At 41.5% G+C, this 20,459-nt stretch overlaps 1 protein-coding gene across 6 annotated transcripts in view; it reads right to left on the bottom strand.

The window, feature by feature from the left end:
• UBAP1 (ubiquitin associated protein 1) overlaps positions 1 to 20,459 on the bottom strand; it is a 36,760-nt gene extending 16,301 nt beyond the window's left edge. The window contains exons 1-3 of one of the 6 annotated variants that reach the window (XM_046905595.1): positions 20,316 to 20,459; positions 12,137 to 12,222; positions 4,010 to 4,050 (exon numbers count right to left, since the gene is read on the bottom strand). In XM_046905595.1, coding sequence (XP_046761551.1) covers positions 4,010 to 4,043 — 34 coding nt within the window. In that variant the 5' untranslated portion in view covers positions 4,044 to 4,050; positions 12,137 to 12,222; positions 20,316 to 20,459. Of the gene's footprint in view, positions 1 to 4,009; positions 4,051 to 12,136; positions 12,223 to 17,111; positions 19,853 to 19,934; positions 20,099 to 20,315 lie in introns of those variants that run through there. The other 5 variants (XM_004937098.5, XM_015277441.4, XM_015277442.4 and 2 more) reach the window with 5 other exon arrangements.

Genomic DNA, 20,459 nt, shown 5'->3' with positions numbered 1-20,459 from the left:
AAGCAGTCGCAAGAGCACAGAAGCTCAAAGTCAAGGAGATTGGTTTTAACAAAAAAGCAGAGAAGTACCTGAAGACTATTTGCTATAGTAATCCTGATTTTCCAAATGAGGCAGTCTAACTTGATTCACTACCCAATTCATCATCGCTCTCATGAGGCCACTGACTTATTTCCATGGTCCTCCATCTGAGCTTGATGTCTGTCACTTACATATAGTGTTTAAAAAGCTTTTTTTAGGACAGAAACTCTCTCTTCAAGCATCCTACAAACTCACAAGGCAGAGTCACCAACAACTCGAACTCCTCCAAGAATCCAGAGGTTTAAAGGTTTCTTTTCCACAAGCTGCTATGAAATGTACTAAAGAGCCCCCATCATAAATTGCACTCAATTTCTATATTAACTTAAAGGGACCTCTTGGATCACTAGTCTAAGGTTTTGGAATTACAGGTAAGATTTCTGTTTTGTCTAAAAATTTGAAGTGTTCCTCTAGTAACTTTGCTTTGAATGTTATAAATCCAACCAGGCCTAAGTGGCAACATCTAGGAAGTTGTTCAGTGACTAACCTCTTGCTCAGTGAGCTGTGCCTTGCCATTTTTATCTGACCCATTTCAAACTTGGATGACAGTTTAAGTACTATTTATGTTCCTTCACTGTTGACTCATCTACAGTAACACAGCCACAAGCTCCAAGAGGACAAGCAGCTTTTGAAAACAGGAATATCCTGTTAATTTGGAGTTAAATGTTTACATGCTGTCATCAAGTGACCTCTCATACTATGCACTGCATTGGCTGGTCCTGGAGTCCTGCTAGGACATGGGCGTTTCTTCCTCCAGCTTTGAAACTCTCAGGCTGAATAACCACCTGTACCAGCAAAACAAGAAAAGGACCCCACACACAATGTTTTACTATCTTCCCTGACCCTTACTGAGAACCACACATTCAAGTAAGGCACTGCACAGCATCCGTACCACACCTCAACGGCAACTAACACCATGACATCCAAGCAGTACCTGAGCTGCCTATTTCAGAAGCTTGATGTGACACAGTGCATTTATGCAGAAGTAGGAACTGTTGCAGCCTTTGAACTATAGCTGTAAATTATGGCTGACTCAGAGACAACCACATCTCCAAATTGCTGAGAGCCCAGCTTGGCTGCTACCATGCCCCAGTTAGTCCCACCAGCACTACTTCTGCTCTAGCAGAGATTACTCCAGCATGCAAGTGAAGCAGGATTACCCCTTTGCACCACTCCCACAGCCCAAGTTGCACAGTATGCAAATAAGTGTCTTAATAGAGGCATTAACACGGTAGGTGGCAGACACCTCCCCTTACACAGCATTCTTGTTTACCTGAAATAGGCATCAGTCAGTGTGCTGTTTACACAGCAACTCTGTTTTAGCACAGTAGAAAAAACAATACTGAAAACACAGACTAGATTATCTGAACTGACAGCTGTTAGTTTAACCTCAGCAGCTAGGCTAAGGAGAAAACTTTCCAGTTTCTTCCCAGAGTGGTAGTTTTTTTAATGCACTGCTATATTCTTGTCTTGAACACAACTCAGCTACAAGGATATCAAACAAGAGACACACAAACAATTCTAGACATTTTGACAATAAAGAGACCAGGATGCTAAAAAAGTCCTCCTGAAGTGAAACACTGAAGCACACAGTACCTAATTTGTTTCAATACAGTCAGAACAGCACTAGTCTGGCTAACTTAAAAACTGAGCAGAAAGCAAAGAATCCTTTTATTTATTTATTTACTTTTCCTTCAAACAGATGACCATACTGCCTAAACACTCTGATGGGTAAGGATACAAATAGCAAATTCAAAACAATAAGTAAAACCTACAAATACAAAGTAAACAAGCCATTGTTTACTTTGGTTGATTTAAGCAAAGCTGTTAAAGGTTTTCTAATTGTTGTTTCATAAGTCTGTTAGCCCCTTCATCCCCTTTAGGGGCTTTATGACATACTGAGGGAGGGCTCTGTGAGAATAGCCCCAATAAAACAGTAGCTGCTTGACTGTTCTCTGACGCCACACATTATAAGACACTCCGGGACCAAGGAGCTACTGCTGTGAGAGAAAGACTTCTGTTGAAACCAACTTAGTTTTAGTGGTCAAACAAACTGAGGTTACGTGATTTTCAGAAACTGGATTTAAGAACTTTCAGACTGTACAGCGTCAGTGACAATAAAACAGCAACATTAACTTGTTGCACTTAATATAACCTGTCCTTTTGCATATCAGATGAGAGCTGTATTTCCAGATGCCGCTTTAACAACAAAGTAAGCTTGAACTTCCAGTTATCCAAATGACAAGACAGCACATGGAGTTACATGTTAAGCAAAGTTATAAATTGCCCTTGAAGAGAAAAAAAAAAAAAAAAAGTGTTCTCTTGTCTCCAGCCTGTTCCCATCTGCACAAGGTTCTGAGAAACCTGCTCTAGGTGGCCCTGCTTGAACAAGAGGTCTGGAAAATACACCCTCCAGAGCTCCCTGCAAACCTCAGCTATTTTGTGATTTAACCTCCTGAATTCAGCCTCTAACTCTCAGTACACAGCTGAACAATAAGTACAGGAGATCCATCAACTCAGTTGACCAACTTCAGCTTGTCACAGAACCTGAGCTGATGGCATATGGGGAGACCAGACTGCAGCTGCTGGACTAGATACTTTACAATAAGTCAAAATTCAATTAGTGGGATCGATCCTTCCCAACTATGGAAAAGAGTGACAAAATTGCCTTGTTGGTTTTCCAAGACATAAGCCAAGAAATCTGTTCCACTATTCATAACCAGTACTGTGACAGAGTTAAGGATATCATTAGGAACAGAGGGTACACAGGAAGGTAGTCAAGTTAAAAAGCCATGTTACAGCATCACCTGTTTTGATCTTATTATTCTGAAGCCAGGGGCATGTTCCACCACAGTGTACTGTGTTAAGAAACATTTAAGACAGGTTTATTTCCATCTCTGAGCAGGGTCTCAGCTAGCCTGGTTTAGGAAGCAGGCAGAGTCAAAAGACAAGCTGTCCAGAGAACAGTGACTGAAGAGTTGGCAGTTATCTAATAATGAAGTAAATTGCCACAACAACAGAGGTAGCCATTCAAAAATTAAGTTTTGGTTTACTACTTCTATTAATCCTTAACCATGTGTTTAAATTAATCTAAACTTACTACATACCTCAACTTCATGCTTGCAAGATAGAACAATATGCTGAGGGGGAAGAGAAATGCCTCTGGATCCTCTTTTCAGAAAGACTACCCTGAAAAATCAAGGCTGTTTTTCCTGACACAAAATTTTCTTTCTATAACAATCATGTCAGAAATTTCATTTGAGCCTCCCAGTGCAGCTTTTATTTACTTCTTTTAAGGACCTATATTATATATAACAAACTGAACTTCAAGTCTCTAAGGAAATAAGGACCATTTCAAATCTATAACCCATTTTCTCAAAGTAACACATGTACAAGAAAGTAATTCTTTATGATGCCGAACAACTGCATGATATCACACATCTTAGACATAGACAAAAATCTCTTCTTCACTTATCCAGCTTAATAGCTTGAAGTTAGGCAAGTCCAATTTGTTGCTAAGAAAAAAAGCAAGCACAATGCTATATTAAAAGCTTAACCTTCAATCCAACTGTTCACCTGACTTTCATAAGAATAAACTGCAGATTAGTGACTGCTTCAATGATCTTCATATCAGTGCCATAATTACAGTTCACCTTTGATACTGAAGGGGATTCTTGGGGAAGTATTAGTCTGCCATGAGTGGAGGGTGGGGGTAATGGAGGATCATCAGCAGATTTACTTCAGTTTAACTAGAGAACAGGAACAGCATCAGCAAGCGACTACAAGGAGGAAGCCAAGACACTTCATTTACAACAAAAATCTCATCAGAGGCTGAACGATTAGTCTCTGTAGCCTTTCTAAGCCAAGACTCTAGTCAGCAGCAATAGTAAGACTCATCTGATTGAAAGGACAAAGATAATAAAATTCCACTCACCATGAGAGTCGGATCCCAACTTCTTAGAAGCCATTTAGAACCTGAAAAACATTTTGAAACAGCTTTAGCAAATTTATACATACTGTGTTGCATAATCCTATGCAGTTCTATAGTCTTATCTCTGGATTACAGGATACGCTGCTGACACTTGCTATGTTTATCCTATTGCCAAGATAGATAGCCAAATTTATTTTACAAAGTCAATAATTATGACAGTAAGCAATTCAGCCCAGGGTCTGACAACCTAAGTGGCAAAAAAAAAAAAAAAAAAAGAAAGAAAGGCAAGAAAAAACAGCCAGATTAATTAGGAAGGCAGCGTTCTAGGTCACAGTACTCAGAAGTTGCTCCTTCCCAGAGCCAGTAAGCAAGCACAACCTGCCTCCCCTGCAGGACTATTAAGAATAGCTTTTCCTACTGGAAATACCGCACTGATCCTCTTCGGTTTAATCCCTGTTGCTCTAAAAAGGGATACTATGACATTCGGCACGCAGAGCCAGTCAGCCAACAAGGCGCTTGTCTAGACACACTGGGTAAAACACAGATAACCGTACACAGCACTGGCATACAGTAACTGGTAGGAAGATAAAGTTTTCAAATATGCACAAGGAAGCAATGGTAACATTTTTCATCCAGTGCCCATAGAATTTTACTAACAACTTTTTGGAAAAGTGAGTGCAAACACTCCATGATTAAGATGTTAAAGGAGTGTTCAGGCAGCACGTAACACAGAGCAGTCTGATCCTGAGAAAAGAGCTGTTTTTGAACTAGAATGAGCTGCAGAAAAATTGCTGATCAGACAGCTAAAACCCTGCTCCAGGATGCCCGTGGTGTGTTCAATAACAGATCTGCTTCTTTTGCTGTACTAGAAGTATATCACAAGATCTTTCTTAAAACACCACAGCATAATTCCCTGAATAACTCAATCTCAGTCCTCCTTTGATGCTATGTATGACATAGGATCAGAGCTGCTCTGTTTCTGAAGTCCTCCAGCTAACAGACTGCAGCACCCAACAGGCATTCTTCACAGCGATGGAATTAACCAGCACACTCCCACCAGCAGCCAACACCACTCCAACCACAACATGGAACAGATCTAACTTTCACATCCATCACCTCCAAACAAGGTCCTGTTCTTCAAGTTTCTCTTGCAGATTCAGAAGAATGTTACCCTCACGGATGTTCCCTTAAAGAAAGGGTGTCTAAAGATGTTTAGCTGCCTCCTGGTAGCAGCTGACACGTTTGGGATCAGGTTGAGAAAGTTTCAACTGTTGTCAGCAAATAGAACCATTAAGCACTGCACACAGTAATGCTGAAACAGGTTCCCAACCACATTTTGTCATCTCTTCAGAAAAGTGAGTTTAATTAAACTGGTATCTCCTGCGTAATCAGATTTGGTAGGCTATCCAGCCTATTACAAGCATCTTGCTGCTCTCTCTTGTCACCTAGGAAAAAATACATATTTGCAGCCAGTTACAAGTTTGAAGGTTACTGATGTGGCTGCTGTGCTTCTGGGTTTGAAGTATCTTGGCTTGGTCAAAGCTGTTGCACTGGGGAATAATGGCTTGCTTATCTTTATTACTGCTCTTTTCAGAAATTAGAAGGACTTGCTTCTAAAGCTTTCCTCCAGCTCATCCCTGCAGCCCTATTACTGTTCCCTTTCATCTCCAGGCACCAGTAGATGCTGAAGGGCATCTGTAGTTGGGGCATATGGGTATACAGATTTTGGACTGATACTTCATTACGTGTTTTAAATTAATAGAAAGCCCACTCTAACACATGAAGGGATTTTCAGCATCTTTCCTGGGTGAGGGAAAAGCCTGGGATTAACGGTTTGTTAAATATTTTTAGGTCTTCTTATAGAGACGTACAAGCTTTCTTCTATAATTCCACAAGTCCTTAGTCACATTCCCTCACTCATGGTTCCACTGAACCCTTGGTTCTGGTTAACCCACTGGAAAGAAGATCAGGGCTAAAAGTGTCTGAAAGTTCTAAGCAATTCTAACCTCAGCAGCCAGTAGTAGACTAAGTAGACTAGTATTAACAAACTGACAAGAAAAGCCCATATTTCACTTAATTGCCTTGAGAAAACAGTCCTAAAATCATGCAGACAGACAAAAATGGAGTAGTAGAACCCAAAATGAGGAAAGAGAACCTTAGAAACTGAAGACAGAACCTGAAGGCAACACAGGAGAGAAAACAAAACAGATGCAGAAGTAAAGATCTGTCAAGACAAAACTGATGACATAAAAACCTGGCACAGAAATAGGAGACAAGCTGGAAAGCTTGAAGAAACAATTCCTGGTGGATGAGAAGCTGGACATGAGGCAGCAGTGGGCACTTGTAGTCCAGAAGACCAACTACATCCCGGACTGCGTTAAAATAGGAGTCGCCAGGAGGGAGAGGGAGGTGATTGTCCCCCTCTACTCAGCTCTTGTGAGGTCCCATCAGAAGAACTCTGCCAGGCCTGGGGTCACCAGTGCAAGAAAGACACAGAGCTCTTGGAACAAGTCCCGCGGAGGGCCACTAAGATGACCAGAGGGCTGGAGCACCTCCCCTATGAGGAAAGGTTGAGGGAACTGGGCTTGTTTAGCTTGGAAAAGAGAAGGCTTCAGGGAGACCTCATTGTGGCCTTCTAATATTTGAAGGGAGCGTATAAACAGGAGGGGGAACAGCTGTTTATGAGAGTGGATAGTGAGATAGACAAGTGGGAATGATTTTAAACTGAGACAGGAGAGGTTTAGGTTAGATATTAGGAGGAAGTTTGTCACACAGAGGGTGGTGACGCACTGGAACAGGCTGCCCAAGGAGGCTGTGGATGCCCCATCCCTGGAGGCATTCAAGGCCAGGCTGGATGTGGCCCTGGGCAGCCTGGTCTGGTGGTTGGCAACCCTGCACATAGCAGGGGGGTTGAATCTAGATGATCATTATGGCCCTTTTCAACCCAGGCCATTCTATTATTCTATGATTCTAGGAAGGACACGTGGAGGTGATGATACCAAAAGACTAGCAAGAGAATGTCAGATGCAGGGCTACAATTGAGTCAAAGCCAACAAGCGCAAGCTCTGTCTCTGAAGTTAGGTGCATCTGAACCACCACTCTGCAGCACTGGTATTACCAAGATTAGTACAGTCCACCTACTACCACTGGACATATCAGACCACAGCACTACTTTGCTTTGTCAGCATGATTCAGAACAACTGCTTTTGAAAACTTATCTGTAAGATCTCAAACATCTCTTACTTCTTGAACAGATACTCACATTGCATGGATAAGGGCTCTATTACACAGGAGAAGGAGGATTCCCCTCTCAGTCACCTGGCACATCATCACTTAAACTCAAATGACTGTGTGGAAGAAACAATACCAAAGAGCCAGACTCATCAACAGATAAGAAAAAAAACACAAATTACTACCAAGAGTGACTTACAAGGAGATGCTGGGAAGTTGTGTTTTATTGTAGTTATTTCCGTATTCCATTTACTCTCTATTCCTGTCTACATTCCTTTTCTTCTGAAAGAGCTTGGATTGGAAAGTCTCAGACAACATTCTGAAAGCTCTACTTTAACTAGTAATTTCAGTGTAAGTCAAAGGCTATGGCCAGTGTCAAGATTCTCTATATAGTTTTACACTACACTTATGGATTTAGACAGTGCCTGTTGCTAGGATAAAATAAGATCCTCATACTAGAGCTTCCCATCTATGCATATTAAATAATTGCTACACAATTGAGATCCTTTATGTGGACTGACAGTAAAAAGCTGATGACAGAAGTTCAGCACAGAATAAAACAGGTCTGGCTTTCAGGTACTTCAGCTTGCAAATTGATGACACTACCCCCAGATTTGCAGATCTTTCTGCAAACAGTAAGCGTAGGAAGTTGCAGAGTGCAGTATGGTCCCTTTTATTACACACAACAGCACTGAGCCACTGAAAACAGTTCTTTGGATCAAGCCATTTTAAAACCAGATATTATACTTTTCATTCAATTTTCAATGGCCACTGATTAAAACAAATCTCGTGACATGTCTGCACCTTACAGGATACAAGTGGTCATCATATGTTTAACCAAATGCACAATAGGAATTACAAAGAGAACAACAGGGTGTAGGGAGGCAGGGATAAGATATCCCTGCAGCATACAAACCCCACATTTCAACCATCTAAGCACTGTGAAGAAAGATCTAGAATGTGAAAGACAGTCTGTAACATCATATTAACTTGGCTTGTTATTTTCAGGGCAGTGATTGAAGGGCAGAGGGACAGGAACTAATAGAGCAGTTCTTAAAAAAAAAATCTAAAATCTAAAATGCATTAATGGGAAGGATGGGGAGAAAAGAGCCCCTGAAGAGTAGGTCTATCTGCACATCATGTTCTCTAATTATGAGACAACACTCTTTAGTGATGGCAGTAACATCCATTAAGGGCCTCTACATGCAGATGCTGAATAGCATCTTCCTAACAGTGACAAACATTAGGAGAAATGGATTCTTTCAATTGTTCAGTTGCTTAGCATAACATAGTGGGCAATTAGACCGTCTGCTTCAGTATCATCAGTCAAGGGGAAGTTAAACTGGAAGACAGCTCTCTTCCAAACAAAAAAAGCATTGCATCTCTCATTTTGCTGTTCCATATGGATTCACTGCATTAACATCAGACAATCACAGTTCAGTACCAATCCTCATCTAATGTCCCGCTTTGCTCACTAAAGACACTGATCTTGTCAAAAGTGCATGTTTGAAATGGTTAAGGAATTAATGCTCATAACTGATAATATAGTCCTATTGTGCTTTTTAAGATCCTGACTGTGTATTTGGGCTATAAGGCAATTTGCCACAAATTTCACTCAGAAATAAGGAAAAACCCTACAAAGGCTGAGAAAATGATCCAGCACTTACACCACCAGTGAGGGCTACAATAATCTCACAACACAGTAAGGAAACAAATTCTAGATTTGATAAGCAGGGCAACTGCTTTTAATTAATATTTCCCTACATCTAAAGCTTTAGACAGCAAATACCCAACACTTCTGAAAACCTGAAATCCAGGTGAAAAGCATCTAAAAGCCTGTAACAAATTCAGCTACTTTGGCTTTGTTGACACAAGACTTGATAACCACTATGAACGAATTACATCCTTAACAGTAATCTCAGCACAGCTAGTGCCAAGCACAGGTATTAACTTCTGTAGCTAATGCATCTTAGAAGAAAGCCAGCATTTCAGTATAACCCTTTTCATGTTAGTTAGAAAGAAAGCTATTAGTTTCAAGTAAATACCTCACTTATCTTGTTCTTTTGGTAAACACACATGAGAAAAATTCTGCAGTGTCCTGTATGTCTAGGATGCATGTCCGGAATCCAGAGCAGCTCAAGCTAATTAAAATGTAGTTCTCCTTGTTGCAACAAGCCAGCTATGCAGAACTTGAATATTAATACTTCAGCCTCTTCCTAATTATGAATGAGGTGTGCTAGACAAACACTCTTCCTGTGCTATCAACATCGCACTGACAAAGCTGTTTGCTCTTCCACAGAACTCCCTTTTTAATATCTGTGCAGTTTCAAGCTTTTTCTTATGTTCTTTGATCAAGAGAGGTATGCAAATAATTGGTCTTTCATTACCTAGAAGGGTTCAACACTGTGCACAATGCCAGGACCTACTCTCAATGCCAACACAATAATTCTGTTCATATTGCAGAAAGTAATTTGCATTCTTTTCATCAACACTAACCAAGACTCAATGTGTTTTAGCCCTACAACAACTGACTGCTATAAAAAAAAAAAATCTACTCCAAAGAAAGCTGTACCCCTGCTACTTTTTCATGTTAATGCTTATGAATAAAAATGGCATCATTTATTGCCACATTTTCTTTTTGGTTAAAAATTTGGCGAAAGAAATTCTTAGGGAATTGCTCAAGCAAAGTAGATGAAAAAAACAGCAAGAAATAAAAAGGATAAAAGTTTTAAAACCAATGATCTGCTACCAGGTCAAACAGCAGTTGTCATTTTCATATATTAAAACCTCAGTAAGATACACGTATAATGCTGCAGTACAGCATTGTACTGCACAAGAATAAAGGGAACAGTGTTATACCACTACAGATTCATCAATTCTTCCTCTTACGCTCCGGTCACGTGCACTACCCACTCTCACCACACACTTAGTATTCCCTCAGCAAAACTCAGCACGTTACTGACAGAAAACAGTCTGTTGAATTAATCATTCCACCTACAAACAACCCTGCCTGCCCTGTACAACACAGGCTAAAACCCTGAACTCAGTTTGGAAGCCACTGCTTCAAATCCTGACTGCATCCCCAGCCAAAGTAGCCTAAGCACACAACCCCACCAAAAGCCTCTGGCCATTCTCCCACAGGACTGCTCCCACAGTGTGGTTAACACTGCTGAACTCTCCCAGCCACCTGACATCACTGTTTTGCACGTACAGGCCTCATTTTCTCAGCTATGAGAGCCACATTCTGAGAATCCACATTCCCTGCACACTCACTGAATTGCCTTTTCCAAGAAACACTTCTATTCACCACCGGAACATCCATTTTTCTTTCACTGATTACACATGCTGTGATGCACAAGAGCAGACATTCTCAAAATGTTCTATCACTGAAGTATCTAAGAGCCCATCACAGGGCTGTTCTGCAAACCAGCTGTATAAAAACACACAGCATCTCAAGCCTTCCAGCAAATTAAGCTTATGAGAGAAAGGTGAATGCCATGACCAGTGCCACTATTGTGACATCCTTCACATTTCTGCACAGCTTCTTTGGTTTTAAGTCCCTTATTCCACTAATCAAAATGCTACACTGGTACAGCTTCAGCTCTGAGTGCTAACTCATTTTCTCATTAGCCAGTAGGTATTTCTCTTCCTTCAATCCTTCTTATCAAGGCAGAGACAAGATAAGCACACACAGAAAAAAAACAGCTGAAAAGATCTTAGGTTCTACTGTGCTGCAGGACTTACAGACAGGGAAAAAACTGATTGTTGTTCAAGGTGAATGCTCCCTTCAGTGATTTTCACAAGTGTCTTTGTTTCAGCAGGGATGGAATTGTTTTCTTTGGAGCACCTGGTATGGTGAGGTGTTTTGGTTCGAAGAGAAAAACAACATAGGTAACACACCAACTGTTATTGCTGCTAGGAGGTATTGTACAAAGCCAAGGCCATCCTCTGAGAAAGGCCCACTTTTTTTCCCCCTGTTCTCTCCCCCATCCCACTAGGAAGGGGGGGAGTGAGCAAAAAACTGTGTGGTATTCAACCATTTGCTGGGTTCAGCCATAACAAGTTCACTCCACCGAGGTCTAAGTAGTGCTACACTACTTCCCAAACTAAAGCAAAACAGAATAACAACAGACTGAAATATAAATGAGTCGAGCCACTAAAAAAAAAAAAAAGGCCCCATCACAGTGACGTTTGAACAGAGAACAGTACGAACGCACTTACTGGTTCTGCAAACCTACGCCAGGAACAAATGAATTTTGGGGCTAATCTTGACTGGAAGACTGTGCTTCACTGCAAACACAATCATCTTTAAGTCACAAGCACAACAATAAAATAAAAACTAATAAAATCAGTTTTTATTTAGACAATGCTGAAATGTTTCCTCTCCAGTCACAGTACCAACTAAGTTTGCTGTCATTTCTTTTCCAAGCCAGTTCAGTTAGCACTGAATGCCATTAAAAAAAATGATCCAGAAGCAAAATGACATCAGTAATCAACACTGAATTAAATCCTACTACCACAAGTTGTTTTAAATAAATAGGTTCCACTAGTATTGATTAAACATGGAATAAATGTGTAAACTCATAAGAAATAGAAAATGATTTTAGAAGTGAATGCTTACACTTCAATTGCTTCTTAAAGAGGCTTGCTAGCTTGAGAAAAGAATGGAGTTCATAGCAAAGATTCTGTCTTGCTCTTTAGAAACTCACAGGAGCAAAGTATCACCACCTGGTACCAAAAATAAACACTGACATATAAAACCAGCAGTAGACATCGGAACAGGCCCAGCAAAGCAGTGCTGCCCACATTAATTACACTTCTGGAGTTGAACTCATCTGCGGCATAGGAATTTTAGCTGTCTTCTGTGAGCTTGTCTAGTACAAAAAAGTAGAAATTTACCTTTGTGCAGAGAAGTCCAACTGAGACTGTTCTCAGCCATAGTAGTTGATTTATTACAAGAACAGAGGACAAGTCAAGGATCTGCCCTGTGTATTAGAAAACTTCAGTCAGTGGCTAGGCTTTCTGAAAGTCCCATGCTCCAGTCCTGAAACGGAGACTCCTTCCTTGCAATGTCCCAGTTTGGAGTCAAACAGGAAAGGCCTCTGTATTTAGGACTATGTGAATGGAAATAAGGCTCAGTCTGTAGTCCAACAACGGACTAAAGTGTTCAGGGAAGAAAGCCACATGCAACAGGAAAAAGATTCAGCACATCTGTGCAACTGCCACAGCTGAGCTTACTCACAGTTAAGATGTACAAACATGCTAGCAGCTGTCACCCTCTAAGAAAGAGCTGAGCCTGTCCCTGAGGCATGTTTCAGTAATTCTCCAGTTGCTAAACTCACCTTTACATGCTCAAGAGGAATGAGAAATGGAAAAGAAACTGCAACCACTGAAATACACTGCTGTCCAATTAAGTCTGGAAGGACATTCATACAATCCAGAACCAAATACCCTTACACACACATTTTTAATTCACTACCTTTACTTCAACAGCAAATCATTTTGCCTCCAGCACTGTATCATTCTCGATCACTTCAAAACAGTTTTACTTCCACTTAAGTGCACTGAACACAGCCCTGCTCTAAAGGTGCGAGGAACAGGGAACAAATACGAACTGCATGCCCACAGTCATCCTGCTCAGCTAAACAAGCCAGAACAGAACTCGCATTTCCTGAATCCTACATCCACAGCTATCCCAGGAATCTCACTGCTTTCTCTCCATTTTGGTCCAATACCTCTGCCCCACAATTCTCTGTATCAAATCACTCATCCAGTTTTCCATCTTACTATAAAAGGTTTAAAGGATGTTCTTCTGGACTGATAACATGAAACAGGATTTAGTAACTTAGAAATTAAGTTTGGGCTACTTCAAACTCATTTAAGCTTTCAATTTTGTTTTACACCATCTCCAGTCTGGCTGGGTGGTAGAAGACATTTAACATAAAAAGCATTTCAGCAGCATTGCTAATGAGTGCAACCCCTCAAAACACTTAAAGAAATGAATAACTGAATGGAAACTGCTCATTTTAAATTCAAAAGAAGCCTTCAGAGATGCATTAGCTTCATTTCCTCAGGACATTTTGACAGATCTGACTCAGCTGCAGCAATCCAGCCTTATTTTTATATAGCTAGATAGAGTAGGTTGCTGGATGAGATTGCCACATGCCCATCCAACAATACTATCCACAGTTTTTCCTCTTCAAATGTTGAGCAATAACAGAGCAGCAGCAATATGAGACTGATAACAATATGCAGATCTCCTCATTGAACCACCATTACTTAAAAAAAGAAAGTGGAAAGTCTATACTAATTGACCGTTCCTCAACTGAGACTACAAGATATCACCTCTGAATCAGTTCCAGCCTTTTTCCTAACCCATGCCTGATTCAATGTAGCAAATAAATGCAGCGCTGCCTAATAACAGAAGCACCATATTCACATCACTGTAGTAATACCATATTACAGGAGAAAGTTTGTAATAAAATATACACACAACTTCTCTCCCAGCTTGGAAGTGAAAGTCTTCATATTGCTGGGTGGAAGGAATTTATACAGAATACTGCCAAATCCCTGCACTGAATACTTGCATATTTCAAACATCTATTTCCTGGAGAGCGAAGAGCAAGAGAACCAGAATTTCTTCATCAGCCCAATATTCAACACAAATAAAACACCCCAAAAGAGTGGCAAACCTTCCAAATCTACTTTTATAGCATAATATGTGCATTCAGACATTAAAAGGATGACATTATGTCACACAAACAGCTGCAGTACAACCACTTTGCCTGATGAATGTGCATTTCAACCCTGGCTCCAAAAGCAGTTTAGACCACTCAGCTGCTCACAAAGTCAGCTCCTTTACCTTAGACTAACTTCATTTACCTTGTATCACACAACATACTTGTGGGTTCTTGTAAGCTGGAAATACTAAGGCATTTCTAGTTGAGCATCTTTAATCTGAAAGGATTATTGAACACATAGGTTCACATTTCCGTTTGCACTTGAATTTGCTAGCTTTCCCTTTGCAAATAAAGCCAAACTGAACAGCGTTACCTTCAAGCAACAAGCTCTCTACTGTCTCTATTCGCACTTGCTTTGCAAAGAAGTGACATCAGCAAGCCCAGGCATTCAGCAGTCTAGAAAAATGTTATGTGCATTTACAGCTATTTCAGCAGATAGCCAAAGAACTCTGGGTAAGTTACAGAAATCATGCATTAAACCCCCTTCTGCAAACAAGAAGGAAGCCAGTTTTTACAGAAGTTAAAAACCACCCTCTGTCAAGATACTAGCTAGCACTAGTTCTTTCACAGATGGTTCACTGGCTTAAAACAATAGTATTTTGCATCCCACCATCTCTCAGCACTTCTGAACTATCTGAGACAGTCATTTTAACATCATATTAGATTCTGTATTGTTGGTAAGAGTTCTGAAATGCATCTCCTCTTGCTCCAAAGTCTGACAGTGATACAGATCAAAAATGGCAACGTGAACACTGACTGATTCAAGACTGATAAAATAATTTTCTTACCCAAACATTTTCTTTAAGTTATCCCTCAGGATAGTATCTGGAAGGTGACACTTCAAATAGTTATATGGTTGGATGTAAATTAATAGCAGGTACAAAGTCCTACCAGCCAATCACCACTGACAGAATTACAGACTGATTAATAACTAATCTTGGTTTATAAGGAGCACAGAAATCTCAAAGGCATGTAGTAATTACAGAAATCTGCTATCTTAAATTGTGGTGGTTCGTTACTCTTCAAAAAGTAAAAAGTTATTTGTACTACCATCATTTTTCCGTACATTTCCACTCCTAAAAATCAAATGCATGCCCGACTTCAGGTACGTCAGCTTCCCAGAAAAGAGCCTTAAGGTACTTTCAGAATGCCCGATTAAAAAAGGTATAGTATTATAAATACAAGCAAGCAAAAATGGAAGTCAATAACCTTTCAGTTTTGTTTTATTTGTATTATTTTTAAATCAAGAAGTCAAACACACTAGAAATAAATGGCTTGTGGTGATATAACAATTATAAGATTAAGAGCATTCCTTTCACAGACAACATAGAGGATAAAGGTCCTCTATGCTTTTTCACCACCAAATTTTATTCCAGATAATTAACAGTGATTTTATTAGTAGAAATTCCTTTCCCAATTACAAGGAGCTCCTATATTTCTATTTCAAATTACTATACATTACTGTTCAAAGATGCCACATGATAGTATTAGTCATTAGGGTGGAACCCAGGATAGCTCTGCTGTATTGGTAAAGGAAATACATATCCTTTGACAACTACTCCACAGAGTGTTTGTAAACTATGAATCTAATTTGATTTTGGAGTCAAGTTGATAACGAAAAATCAAATTGAACACACAGGCTTCATGTCTCAATTAAGCACAGCACTAACACTTGTCACAGCATAACGATAATACAGACAGTTACAAATCCAATATCCAAAACAGAGGGAATAAATCTCACCAGTCACATCTTCATCTGCTGTGACCCCACAGATGCCAAACAGCACAAACAGGTAAATTGGAAAAGGACTTAAGTCAATTATTTGGCAGGATCTAGTACATAACTAAAACCTCTTCCAATTGAACAATTGAGTGCTTCCTGCATAGGACTCATGCCATGCTTTTCCCACTTAAAGAGCTGATCTGATCCAAGCATTTCAGACAAAATGCAGCTGAGAGACTACAGGCTATGAATTCCCATTTGAACTCTGTCTATATAGAAGATGTAATACTGCTGATACCACACGATTTTGAATCAACTTTCCCTCCTGCAGATATAAAACTAACTCAGAGCACTGTTACTCTGTTACCCCTCTGTGTACTTCTAGGTTTTAAACAAGTATGGCACAAACTTCTGAAAAGACCTTGTGGCTTTTGGAACAGAAAAACACTTGTCTGGACATACAAGCTGCTCTTTCTAAACTCTTAAGGAGTACTTCCCTGCATTTAAGAAAATCCTTTGCACATGTAAGCAAAAATTTAGAATTACTTGCCATTTAAGAGAGAGAGAAAAAAACACACAAAACATTGCTTAGATTATTCTAGAAGGCTTCAACCAAGACTATGCTGACTGCAAAAGGGGCACAGAACATGAGTTTATTCAAACCAAGTCAGAGGGTCAAAGAATAAAGCAGAGCACTAGCATACCAGAAAGGATTACCCACCTAGGTAGCTAACAGAAAAACAGCGAGCTCAAGCCTGCATTGATCAACAGCAATTCCAAGCACAGAATCACAGAGCACGCCTAAATTGACTGCAACCACGTGAACTGCCGACACCAACTCCTGGATCCATGCAGGACCACCCAAATTCAAATGCTGTATCTGAAAATCACTGACAAAACACTCCTGGAGCACCGGCCGTGTCTGCTGCCCTGGGCAGGCTGTTCCATGCCCTCTGGGGCAGAGCCTTTCCCTACCCCCCAGCCCTCCCCTGGCACAGCTCCATGCCGTTCCCTCGGGCCCTATCGCTGTCACACAGAGCAGAGCTCAGCGCTGTCCTCCGCTCCCTGTGAGAAGCTGCAGCCGCCATGACGCCTCCCCTCAGCTCCTCTGCTCTGGGCCCAGCACACCCAGGGCCCCCAGCTGCCATGCACACACCCTGCACTCCAGACCCTTCTGACACTGTGGCAGCCAACCTAAACCCAGTGCAGGACATGAGGCCGCACAGTGCAGCACAGACAGGACAAGCCCTCCCCTGCCCAGTGGCAGTGCTGGGCCCGGTGCAGCCCAGGGTACAGTCAGCCCTTTTGGCTGCAGGGCACACTGCTGATAAATGTTCAACTTCACAGCAACCAGACACCCCACACCTCTTTCTGGGCACTGCTTTCCAGCCTCTCATCCCCCAGACTGTACCTACAGTCAGGGCCGCCACTTCCCAGGTGCAGAATCTGGCAGTTATTCTTGTTGAACTTCATGCAGTTGGAGATCGCTCAGCTCTGATTTGTCAAGATCTCTCTGCAAGGCCTTCTCTCCCCTCGAGGGCAGAGATTGACTGTAGAGTGGTACATGATATTAGATAATTAGTACTGCCTTCCTTGTTACCAGAACAAGCAGATAATACAGAGAAAATAAATCACCCCCTGATACACCCTAGAAGACCTACTTTTTAAAACCAGAAAGCTATTTTTAACTTGTAAACAACCCCTCGTTCCCTTTCCTCTGAAAAACTGTTTTCAAAAACATCTTCCAGAGCTTTTCAGTTATAGCTCCGTGAAACCATTTTTACACTGTCATTGATTTGAATTACAATGATCATTTTAAATAGTAATACCTTTAATTGAAGATACTTTAAGTAAGGATTTCATAGTTTCAGGTCTGCAATTTACAGAGGGAAAGGCTGCAAGAAATTATGTTAGAAACAAAATACCAGAGAAGGTGGATAGCAGTTCCTGTTAGAAAGTGGAACTAAATTTCTCACATATCAGTTTATCAGAATATTCATGCTATTACCAACTGTGAAATACGGAACAAGCGGATGACAAAAAGCTTATGACATGGAGATAGGGTAGTGTCAGGAATATTTAATGCCCCAAAGTCACTAAAGTTTATGTAAGCAACATGAAGCCACAAGCTAATGGAATTAAAAACAAGTAAGGTGGTGCCTACTGTGGCATTACAGTACTTTTGCCACCAGCTAAATAGCTCAGGCTGTCAATGTGACAATGTTAGATGAGATGGCCTGCTGAGCTGCTCCAGAAACCTGACTTGTCTTCTCCAAACTAAAGATTTTTGTCTTTCAGATAACAATTGAGCACTGCAAGGTACTATTAGAACAATGGAGATGGAGCTCTTCCACGTCTTCAATAATTTCTAATCGTTTTTTTGCTAGCCATCAACTAACAAATAAATTAACAAATAGCTGAACAGCAGGTCAACATATTAAAATATTCTGAAAATAGAAGTTCTATTTAAGAGAAAATAACATTTACTCATTATTCATTCATATATCTTACACTTAAGACTTCCTTACTTTCTGCATGATGTTTCAGGTAACTTTGTTTCAGTTTCCATTTTACTTGTGTTAAATCTCCTTCTCTTAAAAGAAGTGACTTCTGCCCTGATTCCTTTGCTCTGTATTGCATGCGCACGAGAGGAAAAAAAATACTGCAGGCCAGATCCAGCAGTGAGAAGAAAAAGGTGCAATCACTTTCAGTTTTGCTTCTGAGACCAAATCCACGAGCTAGCAACAACGAAGTTGAAAGATTATATTTTCTCTTCTCCTATTCTTAGGATCACTATATTGTCTAAAAGGTTTAAGTCACTCATTCCCAGTGGTGCTCCAAAGTATCACTTACAAATTACAAGTCAGTGTTTACAGAAAAAAACTGAAGTCATCCAGCAACAACACCACTGCCATACTGCAGAAAACAAACACCCCCCGCAGAGCATACAGCACGTGGCCTGGCATACATCAGCCCACTACCACACATACCTTCCTCAGCTGACACAGAGCTATGCACATAGCTCTGTTCTGTATCAAAAAATGTTTTTTCCCCTTTTCCTTGAAAAAAAAAATATTGCAGCAACTTAGACAAGTCAGGTCTGTATGGCCAGCTCTAAGGAAGTAAGCACTTATGGGAGTGCCTGCATTATGATAAAGTTCCACACTCCAAGGATGACCAGGCAAGGAAGATGAGGCAGGTAGTTAACTGCAGAACCACCTCTTCTTCTTTTTCCTTCACACTCTTGACCACAAGTTGAAGTAGATTCCTCCCCACTAAGTCCCTACAAAAGCCTACTCACCCAGTAACAAGTTTTGAGACGCTAATGCCTCCTACCAGTAGCACAGATACTGCAGTCTGAGGGAAGAGCTGTTTGTAATTTGGCAGTGCTTGTCACCTACAAATATCCACACCAAAATACTTACATCTGACACAACCGTATCTTTATCAAATCCCAAACAACAGCTACATCAGTTGTAAAGCAAAGTGCCAGAGTCCACCTGCTTACCTCTGCTCTAGTGAGGCAGCATTTTTCCATTTTTTTCTGTGTTTTTTTTTTTGTTTTGTTTTGTCTAGCATTTTAAGTGATGTAGGAAATAACACTTCATCAAGCAATTATTCGCTTCCAACTACTGTTATTTCTTTTACTTATGAGGAAACAATCCTAACTTTCCTTTTAAAATGAGAGACTTTGGGCTATCAAAAATCAGAAGGACAACCCTCAAGTTCTGTTAAATATCTTCATCAAAGTGCTAACTGTTTTTCTCTGAGTGACCGTGAGCTAACAGCACACAAGGCATTATCAAGAAGTTAAAAACTACAAAGGTTAAGTATTCTTAGGCTATGATGTACATCCACGGTATGTCTGCATCTCAAATGCATACGATATGGCTCTCTTTTCAACTCAGAAGAGGAACGGCTAACTGGAAATGTTCCAGAAATAGGTAATGAGCATGAAGTGAGATAAGGATGGCTACCACCCATACAGTAAACAAAACTTCGGCTCTTCAGCCTGCAAAGACTCCAGAGAATACAGCAGATATATAACATCAGAGGGAGGACTGAATATTATGGTTCTCACAATGTAGGCACCACAAGAAAACAACTGACCAGAAGGAAAGCTCGACAACAGCCACACGCTGCCCTCAGCCCATCCAAACCAGAAGAAAAGGACTTTCCACATAAGATCTGGTTACCGCAGCAAGGAAGCCACCTTCCCCCGGTGGGCACTCACCCTTTACCCGAATTCCAACAGCTCCGAGAAAGCAAATTCACCACGGGGAAGCACTCGGGCAGGCATCGGAACTACGGAAAACTACGGAGAGGAGCCAGCCCCGGGCCTGACCCCACTGCCCCCGGGAGCCGCCCTCCGCCAGCATCGCGAGCGCGGCGCAGCCAGGCCCCGCTGCTGCTGAATCACAGCGGGACGGCGAGAAGGGACGGCGAGAAGGAGCGGCGGCGGAGCTCCGGCGCAGCGGAAGAGCAGAGAGTCTGGGGAGGGGCCGGAGCCCGGAGCCCCTCAGAGAGAGGAAGGGAACCGGAGCCCGCCGGCCTGTAGGGATGGTGAAACGCCTCCACCGTCGCCCCCCTCCCTCCCGCCAGGCCTTCTCGTTACCTGCCGGCCCGTGGCTGGCAACCGTCCCCGCAGTCCCTGCCCACCGCCCGGCCCTACGCCAGCCGCACCGCACCACCCTCTCCAGCCCGGCCGCCGGGCGCCGCCATCTTGTGTACCTGCCCTCCGCCTCGCCGCCCCGGGGAC

The sequence above is a fragment of the Gallus gallus genome, chromosome Z (assembly GCF_016699485.2).
Source record: "Gallus gallus isolate bGalGal1 chromosome Z, bGalGal1.mat.broiler.GRCg7b, whole genome shotgun sequence".
In the NCBI taxonomy this organism is placed as follows: Eukaryota; Metazoa; Chordata; class Aves; order Galliformes; family Phasianidae; genus Gallus; species Gallus gallus.
The sequence above is the reverse complement of the archived record's forward strand: the minus strand, read 5'-3'. Positions and strand labels throughout refer to the sequence as shown.